The sequence below is a fragment of the Archocentrus centrarchus genome, chromosome 6 (assembly GCF_007364275.1).
Source record: "Archocentrus centrarchus isolate MPI-CPG fArcCen1 chromosome 6, fArcCen1, whole genome shotgun sequence".
Taxonomy (NCBI): domain Eukaryota; kingdom Metazoa; phylum Chordata; class Actinopteri; order Cichliformes; family Cichlidae; genus Archocentrus; species Archocentrus centrarchus.
In genome coordinates this window covers 30,775,964-30,788,475 of record NC_044351.1, presented here as the reverse complement: position 1 = coordinate 30,788,475, position 12,512 = coordinate 30,775,964, and the positions used below count along the sequence as shown (strand labels likewise).

At 40.9% G+C, this 12,512-nt stretch overlaps 1 protein-coding gene across 3 annotated transcripts in view; it reads right to left on the bottom strand.

Moving 5' to 3' along the window:
- Positions 1-12,512, bottom strand: part of gnao1a (guanine nucleotide binding protein (G protein), alpha activating activity polypeptide O, a) — a 92,321-nt gene that overhangs the window by 1,032 nt on the left and 78,777 nt on the right. The window contains exons 7-8 of one of the 3 annotated variants that reach the window (XM_030732029.1): positions 5,794-5,947; positions 1,701-1,909 (exon numbers count right to left, since the gene is read on the bottom strand). In XM_030732029.1, the coding sequence (XP_030587889.1) occupies positions 1,722-1,909; positions 5,794-5,947 (342 nt within the window). In that variant the 3' untranslated portion in view covers positions 1,701-1,721. Of the gene's footprint in view, positions 1-48; positions 1,910-5,793; positions 5,948-6,802; positions 11,856-12,512 lie in introns of those variants that run through there. The other 2 variants (XM_030732028.1, XM_030732030.1) reach the window with 2 other exon arrangements.

The following is a 12,512-nucleotide window of genomic DNA, read 5'->3' as shown; positions in this document are numbered from 1 at the left end:
TTCAACTCAGTTCAGCATGCTGCTGCGTTCTGGACTTTTCTGTTGTCAGTCCTCAGAAACTTAGACCGTCACATTTTTTTTTTTTTCCAACATTTGCCTCGGCCCCTTCCCATCCAGAAACCAATGATCTATCTGCTATCTTCTCAGCTTGTTTTTTTCTTTTTTATTGTTGTTGTATTTTTGTCTTTTTTTTTTTAAACTTTTGCAATTTTTTTAAAACAATTTTTTAATTATCTGAGCAGTATTCATGTGTAGCATTTCTTCTTTTTCTTTCTTTTTTTTTTATAAGTTGTATGAATTAACTGGTCTCTTTATACAAAGGCTTGAGTATCACATGCTATCTGGACTTCAGAAGGAAAAGGAGAAGAGGAGGAGGAAGGGGGAGATAGGTTGGCAAAAAGAAGAAGGAAGGCCCTTTAGCCCTGGTATGTGGATGCCAGGGTGCCTTGCAAAAATAAGCCAGAAAGAAAGTGATGGATGGAAATGAGAGAAGTAAAGGCATGGTGTGATGAGAGAGAGAGAGAGAGAAAACAGACAGGTGTGTGAAGAAAGGCGATCAATCAATAAATAAATTAATAAATTAATCAACCATTATCAAACCAGGAGTGAGTTTTCTTATATGGAGAATGTTAGCAGATCTAGAGGTTATAACAGTGAGAAAGGTTTAATTATAACATTGTGTAGTTGCTTCTATAAGCATAGCTATCTACATTGCAGTACCTTTGTTACATGGCACTGATAGGGCTTTCAGCACATTTCCTATTGGCTCCTACACCCGGCCGTGGCCAGCGGTTTGCTAGTGGCCAAGGCCCGGTTTGGAAACAGGAAGCCTCACTTCCTGTCGATGAAAACCAGGTCTGAATACAGGGAGCAAAATGATACAAGTTACTCAAAAAAAAAAAGTGACTGACGACAAACATCTTCAAAATGTCTCGGCTAATATAAACAAAACGCTCGCATTAAAATCAGCATTATCAGTTTTAGCAGGTCTTGAGAGTTTGGCTGACCCGTTTAGTGCTTTTTAGTGCTATTGACATTTTCACATAATTCTGCAAAATTTGTTATTACATAATCACAACTACAACAACAGCAAAAAAAGGACAAAGTAATACACAAATAAGGGTGTCAGGTGAGGCAAAATGTGAATAAACATCAGTGTACAGAATTATACTTGTAATAAATATACACATGATCAACAAAAATAAAACAGGCGTCATAAAAAAATCTGCGGGAAAAAAAAAAAAAAAAAAGCACAGGTTTCAGTTTAGTTAACAACAAAAGACGCGGCCGACAACGTAAAAGACAGAAAACGGGGAACGGAGGCTTTCATCGACTTTGTTCAAGAAGTTTTCAAGGCTGCAGGGTTTCATGTTTTCTACTAAAACAAATGTGTTTGCTTGGCAGCAAGCCAAAGAACATCAGGAGGAGTTGGAACAAGAAGAGAGGAGACAAGAACTAAAAACATTATATATATATAATATATATATATATATGTGTGTATGCCTATTTTTTTTTTTTAAATTATCCTCATTATTAATATGTACCTAGTTGCATTTTTCTTTCTTTTTTCTTTAAATAATCATCATCATCATCATCATCACCATCATCACTTCCACAGCAGTGTCAAAGGAACGGGAAGGAAGGAGGTGGGAAGAGGACAGAAAGGCCGGGAGAGAGGAAGGGACAAAGGGGGAAAGATATAACAGGGTTGGTGGGCGTGCTCAGTACAAGCCACACCCTCGGAGGTTGTTGGCGATGATGATATCGGTCACGGCGTCAAACACAACCTGGATGTTCCCTGTATCTGTGGCGCAGGTCATGTGACAGTAGATTTCCTTATTTGGGGAGCGATTCTTACTCTCGAACTGTGCTTGGATGTAAGCTGCTGCATCCTCATAGGTGTTGGGACCTGGAGAGGGAAAAGCGGGGAAGCAGATGTGATACCACAGAATGCCAGGAACTAAAATCCAAACAGCTTACAGGAAGCATCATGAAAAGTGGACCTAAGAAGTCACTTTGCTTCAAGACATTTTGTTGAGTCCATTCAGTCATGGTTACTAATTATGTAGTTTGTTTACTATACCACATATATTAGAGGGGATGCATTATGGCTTTGCCTATTTTCAATCCTAAATATCTTCTTACAATGTTGATTCTGTTCTGAATGCTTTGTTTCAGACTTTTTTTTCTACTTTTGTGGAGAACTGATTTTAGATCAGCTTCAGGGTTTCACTGCTGGATGGATTGGTGACCTGTCCAGGGTGCACCCTGCCCTTTGCTCTACTGCAGCTGGGACAGGATGCCCTCTTTCTGTATCCTGAATAAGTGATTAAAAAAGTGAATGGATGGATTTTGTTATATGCTTATCTGAGGAGCAGCAATTGCTGTGGCTTTGGCTCGAGGGAGTTTACACGTATGTCTGCGAAAGCCAGTTGAGGGGCAGCCAGTCAGAAGAAAGTGGGCTTTTAGGAGGGTGGTCTTATAGAGGCAGAGGCTAAAATGGTGTATTTCATGGCTGCATCTCAGGTGAATATAAGATAAATAAGTATTTTTCAAACTGTAAATCCTGCAAAAGAACTCTAGCAAAGAAAAGAAGCTGGAAATGAATATAACAGCCCCCCTTTAAACTGTTGCATAACCCTTCAAAAGGGCATCAGTGCCTACAGGACTTAGTTCACACAGTCAAATATTCAGTGCTCAGTGGTCCAATGGTGTTACTACAATATCAGCATTCATCATAGGATGAGCACTTTTTGCTACCAGTTTCTGATCCTTCCAAAAGTCTGGACACTGATGCATAGCCAATAAGCCCCCCCCCCCCAAAAAAAACAAACAAACAAACAAACAAACAAACAAACAAAAAACCACAACGTGTCAGGAAGTTAGCTGGTGGGCATTTGTTGGCTGTGCAACAGTGAGAAACTTCATGAATCAGGCACCATCTTTAAACAGCATCCAGGTCTGCCTTACACGTCACTGATTCTGAATATCTGCAGGTCAGAATTATTTTCAGTCTGTTGCCAGGAGAAGCTGATGTTCAGCTTATTAAACAAAAAATTAGGAGCCTATACAATTACTGCACGTGAGGTTATTACTTACCCTCACTTTAATTAACAGAATTAAGACAATGCTGTTCTGGGGCTCAACTGTATCGCTAATTATGCTTTTAACATAACATAGTGCGACTCACAGCTGGCATGACAAGAGACTATTAAAGCCCGCTGATTCAGATTGTCAGCTAGCTTTGAAATTTGATATCTGTTTGTGCGCACAGCGCACACCTCCAGTGTTAGCTGACTCCACGGCGTCTTCTGTGCTGCTCTGAACCGACAGTTTACGTTACACTTCACAAGGCATCACGCGTCAATATTTGAAGGTAACTGTTTTAATGAGTTCAGACTTCAGAGAAAAGTAGCAGCGTGTCCTGCCAGGCAGTGAAATTATTATGTTAGCTGATGTCAGCTCAGCAGCTGAAGTGGAAGCTGAGAGCTGTCAACAGGGTCAATTTAGGTGATGTGATATCTTTAGCTTCATATGAACTTAGCAGGTAGAGCGCAACATAGCTGTCATCGCTACATAAAAGTCCCAATTAATAAGTAAAAATAGTTATTCTTGTAACACAGAAGCACTAGCAGTGCTAAATGTGGGCTAATTGGTCTGGTTTTCCACACACAGATGAAGACGCTGCAAGTTTCTCAACTCTCTAGATTGATCACATCCGTATAATTAATCCCATTTATTTGACATATCTTTAACCAAATTAGCCGCATATCTGATGCAATAATTATAATATACATTCTAGTAAATTTTTTAATATTTTCAGCATCACTGTTTTGCAGATTGAGTTATTTTTATTCCTTATACTAGGCAAAGTCAGTACAGATCTTTAGACTAAAGAATATTCATGGCTGATAATGCCCTCTGCTTCTGTTGGGAAGCAGAGGGAGGATGGAGGAGAAATAGATAGAAGACAGACCTACTGAGATTGTCAAGAAAGTTATCAAAACATGAGTAAAGTATGAGCGGCAGGAATGGAAAGGATCAACTTCGAGACCGGAAAAGAGTTTAGAGAGGGCAGGAGGCAGCTCTCACTTGTAGTCTAATCTCTTATCATGGCTGACCAAGCATGACTGTCTGCTGCTCTCTTATAAGTAGTCCCTTCCTTTTCTCTGCCACAACCTCGTCTGACTCTCACCCCAACATGAAGAAATCTGTAAACTTCTTTCTCCCCTTACAGGTTCTGGGTCAGCAGTCTCTCTCTGCCACTTCCTATTCTCCTTCTCTTTCACACCTCTGTTTATCAGACTTTCCTCTGCTCCTTCCCTGTGTTCCTTTTAAACAGTATATCTCTCTTTTCAAACTGAGCTTATGCAGTTCTTTAAACATTTGGTTGGCCATCGCTGCTGCTAACTGTAAACAGCAACTTTGATTTAAAGTGCCTAGAATGGTTTACAAGTCTGAGACAGTAAATGTCAGGGCCGGTCCTCCTCTAGAGGCAGACCGAATGTACTCTATCAAGCAGTCGTTAATCAGTATCCAGAAACTCAGGAAGGGTTGTAGAAAGCATTTAATTTCTGGGAATTACACTTAACACAGGACAGATGGTAGTCATTCATACTTTTATATTCCCTCTTTAAAATGTCTCATATAGTATCAGCCTATTTTCAGCACCTTTACGCTGGTTTTCACGCAGATTTCCAAATTATTTTGTTCAACAAAATCTCAAAATTAAGCTCTTTCAGAATATTGATATTTGTGATGGTCTCAGCTTTCTTAACTGAGATCAAGCTAAGAAACTTGATCTCAGGTCTCACTGACAAATTTGGAGCTCCCACTTGGGGTCAGGTTAACTTAACATAAAGATTGGAAACAGGGGGAAATAACTAGGCTGGATCTGTCCAAAGATACCAATTCAATGAAGTATTCCTTGTTCTTTTTTCTTCAGTCAAAATTACTATAATCATGAATCATCACTAGCATCTCCAAGTCAGGGGCTATGCTTCTCAGGTATTTTCAGTTATCTCAGGATCTGGTTCATGAGTCAGGATAGACTGGAGAGATGACAGACAGATGTGACGTCTGCTGTGATGCGAATGCTGTGCCAGTATGTTTTCTGGTGACGACAGAGCCGAGCCTGCCTCTGAAGCTGCTGGCTAATCTATGTTCCTATCTTTACCTATAGCTATAGCTAGGTAGTGACTGAAAGAATAACATTGCGGATACAAGCAGCAGATATGGGCCTCCTCCCACTGGCGCCTGTGCTCAGCTTTAGAGATAGGGTGAGGCGCTACTTCAGAAGGTGCTCAAAGTAGAGTTGCTGCATCTTTGCTTGAAAGGAGCCAATTGAGATGGTCTGAGCATCTGGCAAGAGCGCTTCCTGGGAACCTTTTAGGTGAGGTGATTTGGGCTTGTCCCGCTGAGCAGATGTGCTTCTTGGTTAACTTGGGAATGCCTTGGTATCACCCCCAAAAAGCTGGAACCAGTTGAAAGTTGGTTTTTGTGCCAATAAAAGACAGATAAGAGGTCCTACATCCGATATGTACATTTCATGACCTTTGAACAGAACCAGGCTGTGTGTTTTGCCTTGTATGCACTCTTAATTTAAGAAAACAAAATAGTTTATACCCACAAAATGGCAAAACACTGCTTTAAAAAGCAGGAACTATAAATTTTTGAGTTTTATGTAACTGTCATTTTATGCTAATATTTCTGTTTGATCTCCCTCTTCCTCAGCTTTCAGTGATCTCACTGCTGCTCCACCGCTGCAAAAAAAAAAAAGGATTTTTTTGGTACCTGTGTATTCCGGGAAGCAGATGCTGAGCGGAGACTTCTTGATCTTCTCTGCGAACAAATCCTTCTTGTTGAGAAAAAGGATGATGGAGGTGTCGATGAAGAACTTGTTGTTGCAGATGGAGTCAAACAGCATCAAAGACTCATGCATGCGATTCTGCAGCAGGGAGAAGGAAGAGGGGGGAGGGTGAAAAAGACGGCGAAATAATGAGACACGAAAGAAAAACGAAGAGAGAAAATTAGTGGGCATTAGGGGAGCAGGTGAAAGCAGCGGGATTAAAACAAAACAGGAGGGTGAGGAAACATATGATAGGAAGAGAGAAGAAAAGCAAATGAAAAGAAGGCAAAAGTTACATGTTACAACCAACTGAGCATGGAGAACTTCTCATTTTTAAACAGTAAGAGACACATTTCTCTTTTTCCAATTAAAACATCTGTAAAATGGTTAGGAGAGAACAAAGAGGAAGGAAGGATTTCACAGTTACACTGCTGTTTAAACATTTAGATTAAACTCTTCTCCAAATGCACGCACGCACGCACGCACGCACGCACACACACACACACACACACACACACACACAGAGAGAGAGAGAAAAAATAATCACCCACATCAAGTTACTCATGTGATGCTTTATTATCATTGCCTTATGTATAAATACAACATTCAATAAATTACCACAATAGTGAGGGAGTTACAGCAGATGCATTTTACATACAGTGATCGATAAAATGCAGCATTCACACACGCGCACAGACACACACTCTCACACAGACTCACACACACATGCCAATAACAGCTTTGTAGATGTGGATGTGGGTGACTTGTACAGTACGGAAAGTGTTGGTTGGTGCTAACATACATTAATCATGTTGGTTGAATGGAAATTGGGAGGTTAAAGTAGTGAAAGAATGGTGAGTACAAGGACATTTATGTGTGGCAGTATAAACTCTGCCTTCTGCCTAATTTTATTAAGGTTCATTACAGTCATGTGATGACCCCCCCCCCCCCCCCCCCCCAGCTCTCCGGTTCAGCAGCAGAGCAGGGACCTCCCTCTCATCACTTGGCAAGGTTTAGCAGGGAGTGAATGTTAAAAGATGACTCAAAACCATTTACAAGCAAAGCTCTGTTTCTAAATCTGAAGTGCAGTATAAATAAGTCAGCAAAAACACACCACAGGAGCTCATTTAAATCCAACATAGGAAAGATTTGATACTGACGTTTGGAATAGTTCTTCATTTGGCTGCCACTGTGACATTTCAACAGCTTTTTATGCTGCTCAGGCAATGACATGGCAAAAGGTGCTAACATTTCTTTTGTGACACCACCTGCTGCCCAGAAAAGCAGCCAGGCTGCTGTCCCCAGCTTTGAATAGGCTACTGATTGTGTTATCCACACAGCACAACAAAGCAAACAAACCCCGCCTAAATTACCCACAAATCTGTCCTTCAGTGCAGCCTGTAGGAATTCAGTATTTACCGCTGGGACGCAAGCAGGACATTGACTGTTTGCTACGTACTCGCCCTCCTCTCATCCTCTTGACCTTGCCTGCTAATATAATTTTCCTGTTTCTTGGGATTCATTGGTAACTCATCATGAGTGGTGACAGGTTGTGTAAAGGACACACACACCACACATATGCACAACATTCCTATCTTCACCTTGTAAACCACTAATTGCTTCACTGCCGCAAAAACAAAGAGGTCTAAAAAATAATGACAACGTGAAGGACGACACATTTCTCATTTTGTGGGCCTGTTCCATGTCACAAAACAACGAGACAGTTCTAAACACTGCAGGTGAAGCAGAAGCAAGAGCACTTAAGCTGTTCACCTCCAATAAAAAAAAAAAGGCGGTTTAGTTTTGCACTTTTAATTATGCAATGAGCTGGCTTCTATCTTTTTTTTCTCATTATGTACACCTTAACTTATAGTCTCTAGTGAAATGCTTCCAGTTTTAAAAAAATCTGCCAGTTTTAGCTCAACTTCAGTAAATTATGACGTGGAAATTTCTGCATAAACTATCAGCAAGCTATCTGCACTATATCTTCATCTTTTGCTACAGATTTGTCACAAAAGACAAAGATGTGCAAAAATGCAGTTAAATTCAAGTGATGCATATTGTGAATAGATTTAGGGGCAAATTCCTAAATGCATCGGCTATCGCTCTAACCACTTTTGTATGCCACTGGAAAACAGCAGAAGCGTGAATTCACTTAGTTCTGTGTGATGCCCGAGGTTAACACAAGCATGAAATCAGTTGGAAGACAAAGCTCAAACACTGTGCTGTCATTGTCACCCTGAAGGCAACACAAATGTAAGGATTTCCTTTCATCTGTGTGTTAATTGGAGCTCACTGACTTAATGTGGATGAAACTTTCACCGGACTGGTTGCTTATGGCTGCCAGGAGGTGTAGCATGAGAAGCACCGCTGCAGAACACCAACACAGGGTGGATCCAGACTTATGCCACAGCTGGAGTGATTAAACAGAAGTGTATCTGTTGCATCAGATGCATGAGAGATGGAGAACTGAATTGCTTTCTGTGTAGACAAACAGTTATGCTACTAGGCGTATCACAGGCATAAGCACAGTGAAAAATAATTGATGTAAGGAGTTTTAGGGTACTAACCTCTGCACTGCATAGACCGGGCAGGATCATATTTTAACTCTGTGGATGATGATTCAACTGTTGCGTAAGGTTTGAAGAACAGTTTGTTATTTTGGCTTGAAGCACAGATCTGCATATATATAGAACAGCTTTTATTTTTTGACCAACAGGATTAAGCACAGATTTGTTGACTGGTTTCAGCATGTCGACATTAAATGCCATGCTTTTTTTGCCTGCAAAAGTATTACAAAAGGAGGGACGCTTTATGCACAGTGTAACCAGTCAGGAGAGCGAAAAGTAAACAGTCGCACAGAATGCAGAAAGATAATTTTCCTTTCACGACATGTAACAGATAAGTCGGAGGAGACGATGATTAAATGCCTTCAGCAGTCGCTGCAGCAGCTTGTTTGGCAATAAAACCCCCATCTGAGTCTCTTTGGTTGGAAACGGTGGTATTATTTGGCACAGGCAGCTAAGGTGTTGTGACATTTTGAAGTCCCATGAGTGTGTTTGTTTCTTCAGCGCGTGTGTCTGCGTGTGTGTGTCTAGGACTTGTCTGTGCTGAAAGGGTAGATAGGTGCCCTCTGGGTAATTAATCCACAGATGCTGACTCCACCACAGCACCCATGGGCTGATGTTGTCTCTTACACAACACACAAGTCAGAGAGCGCGTAGAAACACACATACGCAAGCACGCACATGCGTGCACGCACACGCACAGTGACCTTTTCTGTACTATCAACAGACACACGTAGGTAATTATATATAATCTGAAAACATGCACACACAAAACACACATCAGTACAGACACACAAGGCGGGCTGATCAACAGCCTTAGGGAGCTCTCTGTCTCTAATTAAGAAATTTGGCACAGATGTGGAAGAATGGGCTGATGATGACAGCTACCTGTTCTAAAAAAAAAAAAGCAGAGGGAGCACACCTTGTGCTTGAATGTGGAATAAAGCAAAAATGCCCATCTCATAAATAAATAAAGATGACTCTAACTCTGTTTGCCACAGAGCGCTGCGAGTTACAAGCACACTCAGCTTAGTCAGTTCCACCCAGTCCCACAGACACTTTCTATATGATGGTGTCAACTGCTGGCTATACAGAGCACAGAGAAACTAATGATACATCTCTAGTATTGTACAAATCTCTCCCAGGCTCCAGTCTGAACTGCACCCATCACTTTTCTATTCATCTTAGCTGTGCAATATACACAAAACCTCAATTTTTTAAAAGCTGTGAGACATCTAACAACTCAATCAGCAAAAAGGAAAGCATCATATGATAATATGATAATAGTCACAGAGTCTGCATTCTTGTCCCAGAGGACCAGATGTACTCATCAGTCGGTAATCTTTCAAAGCTCACCTCTGGCTTATTAAGGCGGAGTGGTGGACAACAGGGATATTGCACAGTGCAGCCTGACAGAATGTTTGCAGCCCCGGTGCCCCTTAAAATCGATGCTTCCGCTGAAGCATTATCTTGGAAACTGTCTGGAGTCAGCACAAGCTTCCGTGGCTCTTTGTTTTAAGTGATTTTATAGTGTTCCCATGCAAGAAGCAAGATGAGCCCCTGACCAGAAATGACATCTGCGGGGATGACAGCAGCATTGCTCAAGCAATAACATCCTTTTCATGAATCAATATAAACTATAAAATTAGGTTAAAGGAGAAACAAAAATATTATGAGGTTTACCAATACTTACAAGGACCAAAAATATGTAACCTTCAAATAAATAGATGAAAGGCTACAGCAGTAAGATTTTATGTGAAATTCTTAAGACATGCTATGTTTTTTAAAGCCTGAATGTTTAGAATGATGTGATTCTATTTAGAGGGGATTTTAATGCAGAAAAATGAGAAAAACAAAATCACAACTGGCTCATTAATTCACTCTGTTTGCCCCAGTGTTTGTCTGCAGTCTGCAGAAAAGCAGAATAGTACTCACCAATGTTTTATAACTGACTTTATCTTTGGTCTGAATACATTTAGCATCATGACTGGCTGATGATTTCCCTGCTTCCTCAGGTTTGGTGTGATTGTGCTAATTTGAGGGTCCACATGCAAAGTATAATTAATCTGCAGTTGTTGTATAATGAGAAATATCAGTGAGCTACAGTTCTCCAGGAGAAAACGCTTTGTTGATGGCAGAGGTGAGAGGAGAATGGCCGGATAGCTTTGAGCTGATAGGAAGGCAACAGTCACTCAAGTATTCACTCATTACAACCAAAGTAGGTTGAAGAGCATCTCTGAACGCACAACACGCCGAACCAGCAGAAGGGTGCTACTCCGGGTGCCGCTGATGTCAGCAAAATTGAAGGAAACCGAGGCTACAATTCACATGGGCTCACCAAAATTAGAACAGAAGACTGGAAAAATGTTGCCCGGTCTGATGCCTCAATGTCTGCTGCAACATTCAGGCGGTAGAGTCAGAATTTGGCAGAAGCAACATGAATGCATGCATCCATCCTGCCTCGCATCAACAGTTCATGATGTGAATCTCTTGTTGCACCACATGCGTAGCTGTGTAGCTGACAAATGTGAAGTTGTTAGTGTGTTGTTGTTACTATTCCCCTATTTTTACTAATCGGCCAGTCACATGGCCTTAGCAGGGACAACTCTGCTGTGAAATCAATCAATTGAATCCCGCAAAACTCTACTACTCTGAAAATATTTCATGATGAATTCAGTTTTAATTAACTTAGTAACTCTGAAATTAATACTTAGTATTTGAAATCTCAAGCATGTAATTAAGGCAGTTTTAATTTTAGCTTTGTGTTAGCTAAACCTGACCCCTATTACGACTATTTCCATGAACTTTGCACTGACTTTTGGTAAAACTAAGGCACAAATTCAAGACACAAAAGTATAAATACACAAACTAAAATGAAAAGAAAAAAAGCAAATACACCTGACAGAAGAGTGATTCAGTACACTGTCCTGCATTCAGCTCAATTTGAATACATAAGTCTGTCATTACTGGAGCATCAGCTGCAGGTATTGTGCAAAATCTCTGCAGCATACCAACAGATTTGAATGAAGGTACAATTAAAAGATGGTTCTTATTTAGGAATGCATAGGAAAGGATACGAGGTCTTAACCAACCAACCAACCAACCAACCAACCAACCATGACCATTGGCCAGCCATGTAAGAAATTGGTATGACGACATTATGAACACAGCCCAGATCCAACATTTGACTGGGTCTCTCACATACAAGTCAAACACCCATCATCCATTGGCCAAAGTTTAACAGCATCATCATCAGTACAGGCCACAGCCACGCAGGTTAGTTGCTATGATGACGTCAGTGACAGCATCAAAGACAAACTGGATGTTGTTGGTGTCTGTAGCGCAGGTCACGTGGGAGTAGACTTCTTTGCTGGGTGACTTGTTCTTGGTTTCATATTGAGACTTAATGTAGCCTATTCCCTCTAGGTAAGTATTTGGACCTGAGGAGAAACACACACACACACACACACACACACACACACACACACACACACACACACACACACACACACACACACACACACACACACACACACACACACACACAGATGACATATAGAGGGAGTTAGGATGCAGGCTTAAAAGCAGTTGTCATCTGAACCTTTATATCTGTGGGCTGCCCTCCATTTTCCACATCAGCAATATTTTCTGAAAACATAACCTTTGACTTTCTAGCTCAGCACACATTCTGCTGAGGTGTGCTCTGTAGCTGTGCTTACTGCTAGCCAGTCTTCAGTAAATATGACACATGGATCACTTTCTCAGACAAGATGGAAAGGTGATTTTAGACAGATAAATGCTCTGTGATGGAAAGTAACATATCTTCTTATTGCTGGTGCAGGCTGCAACTTTCTGAACATTACTAATATATTACAGACTTCAGAATGTGACAGATATGAAGCCCTAAAGCCAAAAATGATGCAGCCATTATTTGTACTGTGTATTGATCAATTTACCAGCACTGATCAATGTACTGTGAACCCTTTTAGTTCGAGAGCATTATCAGCTGTTGGTTAGTTCTGTCTTTACGCAAGCATTTGGCATGTATTCGAGCAATAAATTAGTACAGTGCTTTTAGAATGAGTCAGATCTCAGTG